This window comes from Austrofundulus limnaeus, unplaced genomic scaffold (assembly GCF_001266775.1).
Source record: "Austrofundulus limnaeus strain Quisiro unplaced genomic scaffold, Austrofundulus_limnaeus-1.0 Scaffold27, whole genome shotgun sequence".
NCBI lineage: Eukaryota > Metazoa > Chordata > Actinopteri > Cyprinodontiformes > Rivulidae > Austrofundulus > Austrofundulus limnaeus.
The window spans coordinates 3,157,697-3,166,553 of NW_013952429.1; the positions used below are offsets into that span (position 1 = coordinate 3,157,697).

The 8,857-nt window shown below is 38.7% G+C and overlaps 3 protein-coding genes and 1 non-coding gene across 4 annotated transcripts in view; 1 reads left to right on the top strand and 3 right to left on the bottom strand.

Moving 5' to 3' along the window:
• Positions 1–3,190: 3,190 nt before the first annotated feature.
• On the bottom strand, positions 3,191–6,934 carry LOC106515185 (lymphocyte antigen 75). Its single transcript, XM_014004846.1, has 2 exons — positions 6,155–6,934; positions 3,191–3,419 (listed from the first exon to the last, which is right to left on the bottom strand). Exon 1 carries the CDS (start codon positions 6,895–6,897, stop codon positions 6,157–6,159), a length of 741 nt encoding a protein of 246 aa, XP_013860300.1. The 5' UTR covers positions 6,898–6,934; the 3' UTR covers positions 3,191–3,419; positions 6,155–6,156.
• LOC106515172 (secretory phospholipase A2 receptor-like) lies at positions 3,406–4,144 on the bottom strand. Its single transcript, XM_014004832.1, has one exon. It carries the CDS (start codon positions 4,142–4,144, stop codon positions 3,422–3,424), a length of 723 nt encoding a protein of 240 aa, XP_013860286.1. The 3' UTR covers positions 3,406–3,421.
• Positions 6,935–7,752: 818 nt separating the features above from the next.
• Positions 7,753–7,825, bottom strand: trnar-ccu (transfer RNA arginine (anticodon CCU)). Its single transcript has one exon. It is a non-coding gene; the product is annotated as a tRNA-Arg (tRNA).
• Positions 7,826–8,267: 442 nt separating this feature from the next.
• ift56 (intraflagellar transport 56) overlaps positions 8,268–8,857 on the top strand; it is an 8,884-nt gene continuing 8,294 nt past the window's right edge. Inside the window, exons 1-2 of the mRNA XM_014005015.1 lie at positions 8,268–8,509; positions 8,664–8,807. Of these exons, the coding sequence (XP_013860469.1) occupies positions 8,507–8,509; positions 8,664–8,807 (147 nt within the window). The 5' untranslated portion in view covers positions 8,268–8,506. The remainder of the gene's footprint in view (positions 8,510–8,663; positions 8,808–8,857) is intronic.

Below are 8,857 nucleotides of genomic sequence, written 5' to 3' on the forward strand. Positions count from 1 at the left end.
TTTCCTCAATAAAATCAAATACTCTGGAAAACTTCAAACTAAATTATCTTGGCTTGAAAATTGTCCAGCTGTCATGAGAAGAAATCACAAAATCCAGCGACAAAAAAGAGAAACCATGAAACTATTTCACATTTAAAATATTACCTTTTGGGGCCAGATAAAATGTTAACAAGGGCCATATTTGGCCTGCAGACCTTGAGTTTGACACATGTGATTTAAGGGTCTGCTCTTACTATTTTTGGAATATCTTAATAAAATTAACTTCAAGTCTTTTCTTTTTTATGATTTATGTTTACTCCATCACAATAAAAGCACAACACCAGACAAACTGAGCAGAGTGACCCTCARCCACAGATGAAGCTGAGTTTCTCCTGACAGTCCCGGTTCTCCCACACTCCCCCTTTRGTTAAAGCTCCACAGYGGTTCTTCCCTGKACACTGGTGGTCCTGAGCTCCTCCTCGGGACCAGCTCTCGTACTCCAGAGGGTCCCCGTTCACCCACAGCCACTCGTCTCCAAAGTAACGCAGACCGAACCACACCGGATCAGTGATGCTGGTCTGATTGAGCTCATTCGTGGCCAGCAGGTTCTCGGTCTCAGACAGCAGGCTGCTGAGGTCACTGTCATTCTTTCTGCAGAGCTCCAGRGCCTCCTCCCAGGTCTGCTCCTCCTGGACCACCGTCAGGCTCAAACAGAAGAAATTTTCATGAGCAGAACCTCTTTTTGAAATCCACTTATACCCTGTCCAATAGACGTTCTTAGTGATGGGATACGGTTCCGGTTCTTCAAAAGCGTTTGAATTGTAGTACGCATAAAGAGTTTTCCAGAAGATAACATCATCTCCTCCTGACCACCTCCACGTGTTGGTGGTTTGATTCCAGTAGACACCGATCCATCCGTTACTTCCACGACCCACATTATCTCTGAGGATATTTTCCTCCAGTGAGTTGGTCAGAGGTAGCAGATCGGTGTAGTGGTTTCTGCAGTATTCTTGAGCATCTTGCCAGCTCAGTTCTTCTTGAACGTGCACGTATTTTGCAGACAAACACCAGGCACTGGTAAAAATAACCAGTCCGACAAAGATCTTCATCCTGCCTCGGTTTGTGTTCAGCAGCCCTCCGACTCTGATTTTATTCTCTTCTTCTCAGATTAAGCTGATGAAGAAGGCAAAAYTTGCATTGATGGAAACAGGATTTCAGGCCTCTTTAACAATTTCAAATGGTTCGTGAACAAAATAAAACCCCTCAAGATCAAATAAAAGTCTTCAAAATCAGCTGTAGATGCTCATCCATTTACAGTATTACCTTCTGAGAGTTTCTTTCAGTTTAGTTCAGTTGTTTATGAAATATAACGTCAGTCCTGAGGTTTTGATTTTATTCTCCTCTTTCCCCGACAAACATAATGACAGAACATTTTCATAAACACCACTGATGACTTAAACAAAGCAGAATGTGCCTTAAAGACAAATCTTCTCTTCCTGAAMATTTAAAGCTTTTAAAGAGGTTATTATCTGCTTGTGGAAGAGAAATGATGCAGAACAATTACAGGAAACACAAARTATTTAAACTGAAATTTAAATAATGTCTTAAATGCATGTCTTTTTGATGTCAGGTCAAAGGGTTAAACCAAAGGAGATTTTGGACTCAAACTGAAGCCTCTGTTTTTGTTCAAAACTCTGATTAAYATCGGATGAGAAGGGCATAAAAATATTAGCAATTTATTCTTTGTTTGGGTTTTGTTCAGTTCTTGTCCAGAAGCTACGACTAGGAAAGAAGGAAGTGAAAGCTTTAAGAAAATATGAAGATGAAAGCATTTTTAAAACTAATTGTTCTGCTAATTGGCAGGCCTAATTTTGCRAGGTGGAGAGATAAATTTACTCAGTTGTGAACATCAGAACCTGATGTTGCAAKAATTTATCAGAACAATAGTGATTGTTAAASTCAACAAYWATAAYAACAATAATAAASACAAGTTTGTTCAAGCTTTGGAGGWTGAATGAATAAATGATCATTTGGTCGAGGTGCTGAGTTACAGGGTTCGTTGAAGAAAACAGAAGCTCTGAGGTGTAAAAAGGTGACGTTCACTAAGCCGGCACCAAGTAATATGCATTTTATTTGCCTAAGTACTGAGAAAACAAGGTTGTACTCTCTGCTGAAAGCAGGTTTCGAGGGCGGGGCCTTTCCAAGAAATCAGAAACAGACGCTGATGAGACGTCAGGTGGGAGGATCAGTTCAGCAGCATCAGCAGATGGTTTGACCCTTCTCCCCTTGTCCTGATAACAAACCCTGAGTTTTAACATTTAAACAATGAGACGGTCGATACTTCAACTTTATTATTCTTAAGAAGTAGTTCCTGTCACTTTACTTAAATAAAACATTGTCTTCACTCWATTTCTGGCGTGACCAATTGGTTCTAAACAACAAAAAGGTAAAACTAACTTTACAAAACATGAAGAAAAGGATAACAAGACTTCTACTGCTTCATCTTTAGCTTTGTGTCTTTGCTGATGGCGGGAGCAGAGGACGTTACAGTGGATAATACAGAGGGACAGATCAGAACCTTGGTTGTTTTTAGATTTATTGATTAATATCAGACGACAAGTCTTTTGAGATAAGAGAGTTTGTTGAAATTGTTTCAAAACCCAACAAGAGTTAATATTATTATGGACACACATCAGGGAATTTTAACTTCAGCAATAAATAAAAAAAGAAGCAGAATGTTTTTTTTAAAAATTGTTATTTAGACCAGAGCTTTAGATCTGGTTGCCTGTAACAGTCCAACTTTATTTTCCAGGTACAATGGAGGTGTTTGAGAGATTATCTGTGAGGCTGTAATTAAAGTTAGTCTGGATCTGGAAAATGTTGGGAAAAAAAGAGAATATCTCAGGGAAAACTTGGGTGTAAATGATGCAGAATGAAGATGTTCTGGTCTGGTCCAAACAGATTTTAAAAGAAATGAATCATTTCTATTTAAGTACATTGAGATGTATTCACTACAACAAGAACAAAACAGAAGATATCTATGAAATATAAGGGAATAAAATTAATTTATCGCATTTATCAATAAAAAAGAAAAGCATCTTTATTMTTTGTGTCACTCCCCTCATAGGTTGTGAACAGACTATTACTCACAACTTWAAGATGATTCATGGATTACAAGGAGAAAACAATGCATTACTAGAWAAATACATGCTTGATTACATTTGTAAATAATTTAATTTTCCGCAAACAATCCATTACAGCAAAAAGCTGTTTTTTTAAAGTTTAGATAACAGATTTCTGAGCTGGAAACAAAAAAATATATATATTACAAAAGTATAACTCAGTGGACCCGCAGAATGAAACTAAACTTAAACATTTACCTTGAGCTTATTTAAAGTTTACAAAAGGAAAAGTGTAAAAGACCAAATATTAAGAGGAACCTTCAGCCACACATGAACCAGAGTTTCTCCTGACAGTCCCGGCTCTCCCACACTCCCTGCTTGGTTAAAGCTCCACAGCGGTCCTTCACCGGATCTCCTTCTTGGGRCCAGCTCTTATAATYCAGATRGTCTCCGTTCACCCACAGCCACTCGTCTGCAAGGTARCGCAGGCCGATCCACACGGGCTCRGTGCTGTGGGTGTAATTCATCTCATTCGTGGCCAGACGGACRTCTGTGTCAGACAGCAGGCTGCTGAGGTTGTTGTGTTTCATTCTGCAGAGCTCCAGAGCCTCCTCCCAGGTCTTCTCCTYCTGCACCAGCGTCAGGCTGAAGCAGAAGAATTTGCGTCCGTCTGCGCCATTTTCCCAATGCCATCCATTGTTTTTCCACAAGATATTTTCAGCTACGTGTTGTGGGTGGATAAGATCTATATGTGGTAAATTAAGTTTGCTGAAGTCWGTGACATTTTCTCCTCCTGACCACACAAAGTTTTCAATGCTCTTATCCCAATAAATTCCAATCCATCCTTCGTTGTTCTGATCCACAGACTTCTTGAACAACTCTTCCTCCAGTTCATTGGAGAGACGTGAAAGGTCGTTATGAYGGGCCCTGCAGTGTGCTCGAGCATTTTCCCATGTCATTTYTGRSTYCTCATRGAARATATGTTTRSKRGACAAACAGCACACACCGGTAAGGAYGATGAKTCTGAAGATGATCTTCTCCATCCTGCTCAAGTCTGTGTCCAGCAGCCTGAGGCTCTGGTTTTATCCTCTTCCTCACACTCTGAGCTGACGAAAGGAGACATTTGCACACAAGTAAACAAGACCTCTGGTTATTTTTGTTCAAAGTCAAATTCTCTGTGCACAAAACAAACCTCTGTGTATAATTCTGGGAATTGACCAAATATGTTAAAGTTTTTTTTAAGCCACTTCAGTAGAAAACAGAACTGAATGTTAGTTTAGTTTCTTCATCGTCTGTGACTTTTTTTAATAGAAGAGAAGAAGAAAAAGAAAGAAGAAGATTGAAAAAGAGATTAAATATTGCCCACCTTTCCCTCCTCTCACTCCCATGTGTGAACTGGAATCTGGAAGCATTGCTGAAGGTCGCACAGATGAACAATAACATCACTGTACTGGGACTATGACTGGGCGGTGCTGTTCAGAGACTGGTCACAGATGGTTTTATTTTCAGATGCTCACGCATGTGCATACAACAGTTCATGGCTTCAGATACACTTCCCTTATCTCTCAATGCATTCGCTTGTAGCTACCTGTGTTCCCCCCCACCCCCACCTCCTTATCCTCCACTCTACTGCAATCTTTGCTCTGCAGTGTTTTTTTCTGCAAATAGTGTGTCACTTTTTGTGACATAGTATGTTTTCCTCATTTTTCCTTATGGGGTATTTAGTTTTTCTTTTTAAGGATAAGGGTAGTGCCTCTTATGGCTGCACCACCCAGGCACCTGTTCTCCCATGTTTGTTTGTGTTGTATTTCTCTGTACGGTTTGTCCTGAACTGAATTTTTGTTGTGCTTAATGTTGCAATGGCAAATAAAATTCTCTTAAGTCTTAAGTCTCTTAAAGTTGTAATAGCTTGAACATAAAAAATAAACCTAATTTTCATCTCTTTTCTCTGAAGGACAAGAAGGACAGTAAACTTTWATAACAAAAGTAAGAATTTACTTAAACAACTTATGATTAAAATGTATAACTYATCATCATGATGAATAAATGTTGTGGTATCAGATAGATTCTGTCACTGAGTGTAACGTGAATAAAATGATGGCATAGTCAGTGTAGGCAAACACTAAGGGCACCGTCCCTCYAGAGGGCTCCACAATTGGTGGAAAAAAAATGTTTTGTAACTTTTTCTTAGAGTAAAATKGATAGAAATTTGCAGAAGTGGCACCACCTAAAATCTTGCCCACATAGGGAGCCAGATTGGCCAGGGCCGGCCCTGCTACTTAGAACTGATGAGGAGAGCACAATGACATCTCTGTGGGATGCAAAATTTGAATTTTCTACAAAGAAATATTTTGAAATTCATCCTTTTCATAGTTGTWTAACTTGTGGCAAATAGGGATTTCATACTATTACGAACACTTTTCAGAGACTTTTAACTTTATCAGTAATTTTAAACAGAAGCAGAATGTTCTTTTTCCATATTTGAAGACTGAGCTTCAGATATCACAGGTGTAAAAGTTTTGCTTTTGTTAATTTAAGGTGCAAAGAAGAAGTCTGAGAGATTAGAGGTCCTAACAGAGTCTGAGGCCTGAAGGTTACACCTGAACAAAAAGARCAGATAATAAAAGAAATGAGTCATTTGTTTTTGAATTAGATCTATTTGAATTTTATTCACCACAGCAAGAACAAAACAGAAGGCACAGCATCCGTGACAGATGTTCTAAAAGCTAATTACTTTTTAAAATAATGAAATTAATTTGTGAGAACAAAAACATTTATTCTTAGATTACATAAACAATGCACATGATTGATTACATTCGTAAATCTTCTGATTTTTTGGCTTTTGTTACACAGCAAACAAAACTACTTCAAATAAAGACTTTTAGAAGATTTTAGGAGCAGAAAAATTTACCCAAACCAAACATTTAACTCAGTGGACACGCAGAGTGAAACTAAACTCAAACCGTTAACTTGAGCTTATTTAAATTAATAAAAAGGTAAAGTGTAAAGTAACAACTATAAAGACATGATTAKATGTCTGAACTCAGAGGAACCTTCAGCCACACATGAACCAGAGTTTCTCCTGACAGTCCCGGCTCTCCCACACTCCCCGCTTGGTTAAAGCTCCACAGCGGTGCTTCACCGGACACCGATGGTCCTGATCTCCTTCTTGKGACCAGCTCTTATAATTCAGATGGTCTCCGTTCACCCACAGCCACTCGTCTGCAAGGTAACGCAGGCCGATCCACACGGGCTCGGTGTTGTGGGTGTAATTCATCTCATTCGTGGCCAGACGGACGTCTGTGTCAGACAGCAGGCTGCTGAGGTTGTTGTGGTTCATTCTGCAGAGCTCCAGAGCCTCCTCCCAGGTCTTCTCCTCCTGCACCAGCGTCAGGCTGAAGCAGAAGAATTTGCGTCCGCCTGCGCCATTTTCCCAATGCCATCCGTTGTTGTTCCACAAGATATTATCAGCTAAGTGTGGTGGGTCGTTAATATCTATAGTATTTGGTAAACCAAGTTTGCTGAAGTCAGTGACCTTTTCTCCTCCTGACCACACAAAGCTTTTAATGCTCTGATCCCAATAAATTCCAATCCATCCTTCTTTGTTCAGACCCACAGACTCTTTGAACAACTCTTCCTCCAGTCCATTGGAGAGACGTGAAAGGTCGTTATGATAGGCCCTGCAGTGTGCTCGAGCCTTTTCCCATGTCTTATCTGACTCGTCATGGAAAATATGTTTGGTGGACAAACAGCACACACCGGTAAGGACGATGACACTGAAGACGATCTTCTCCATCCTGCTTCAGTCTGTGTCCAGCAGCCTGAGGCTCTGATTTTATCCTCTTCCTCACACTCTGAGCTGATGGAAAAGAAAACATTTGCATACAAGTAAATGAGATCTCTGTTTACATTTCCTAAAGTCAAATTCTTCCGGCATAAAGCAAATTTCTGCAAAAAATAAACCAAATATTTTGTTGTAGGTTTTGTTAAAGTTATCGTATTTTTATTTTTTTCATCTCTTTTCTCTTGTTTAATTTAAAGCAGTCATGGCTTTTAGTAAAATGCATAGATAAATAGATATTTACTCTCTTTTTGTGAAGGCATCAATTTAACCGAATATTGTACTTTACTGTATTTAAATTGAATTAATTTCAAGACTTAGGATAATAAAATCTATAATTTAATATCCTTTAAGAAGCTTAGATTATTTTAAATTAGATATTTTTACTATAATTACCATGTTCCACATTGTCCTCCAAAAACATTTAAAACCATCTGGCACCGTTGTGTGGCCAGACTGGGTGACTACAAGTAAATTAAATAAATGCAGGTCTAATTTGAATAGCTTTATTTTGTGAAAATATTATATTWATAATTTTTATTAGGATGACAGATCTTGTCTGCACGTGTCCTGTAGTCAGCACTCATTGCAGCCTGGTATTTTTAATATGTTTACAGCTGCAGGACTTTATTATATTTATAAATAGACACAATTGTTTTAGGATGGTTTTTATTATAGGCTGTCCGTGACCCTCTAGCCTTGACCTGTCTCTCTCTCTCTAAAAGACTGAGTGACAACAAAGACAAATAACAAATTTCAGTGACTGTATCAAAACCTTCTGATGTTTATTAAATGAGAAAAGAGSACTTCCACCCYAGATGGGACTCGAACCCACAATCCCTGGCTTAGGAGGCCAGTGCCTTATCCATTAGGCCACTGGGGCATTAGTAATGGAGGGATCAAAAAATAAAACACCAAATTCTATGCGACACCATTAAATGCTTTGTATATATCAAGAAATTTTTATTGTCGTATGTAAATACGTATTTTTAATTGTATATACCGCTACGACTCAAGTTTTGCGTCTCGTGGTTGCGAGGCAACAAAGGCTAAACACAAGGAAAAAAGACAGAAACATTCATTTCCGGTTAAGTGTAAAACTCTATCAAATTACAAAATAAAGGTCGATTTCCGGTAGTATTCTAGTATGGTTACAAAAGTCACATTTATTTGCTTAATTGTTTTTGCAGAATTCCGTCTTGAGCAACTCATAAGACTGTGCAAAGCTGCGCAATACCGGCGAAAAGTGTTCCGGTTTTCGAAAGGCCATCGCTTGTACTTTTAACTTGAAAATCCAACAGCGGAAACACTAACTTGTACCGATTTTTTGCTAAGCTGTTAGCAAGCTAGGTGATGCCGAGAGACAATCCTAGCGGATTTTGCAGGAGGCAATAATGCATAAAAATTTTATGACAGACTTTTGAGAATTTTGTAGATGGGCACAGCTGTGCAAGTTTAAAAACATTAACTTTAGAAAACAACAACAACCCGCCGTGGTTACTACATTACCGATAGCTGTGTTTASAATAATAATTTCTAAATAACCTGTTCAAGTTTTGTCGAAATGGTAAGAAAACATTTGATATTGCAAAAGCAACTATTGTTTGTTTTCCTGAATGATCTCTTTTGACAACATATTCCATTTACTTGATTACAGTCACCACCGACCGGTTATTCATCATTTTAAGGAAAATAATCTAATTATTCTGATTACTCGGCAGATCCTCTCACGCGCGAAGCCAGCTGTGGGAGGAGAGACTCAGGTGAGCATCGGTGACAGAAAGAAGAAAAACAAAACCAAGGTTCCCACTTTGGAGGAATACCTGCAGCAGAGAGACTACCTCGGAGCCTTGACATTGTTAGAGGTATCTCACACAAAGTGTGTGTGGTAAAATAATAAGTTTTAATATACAGT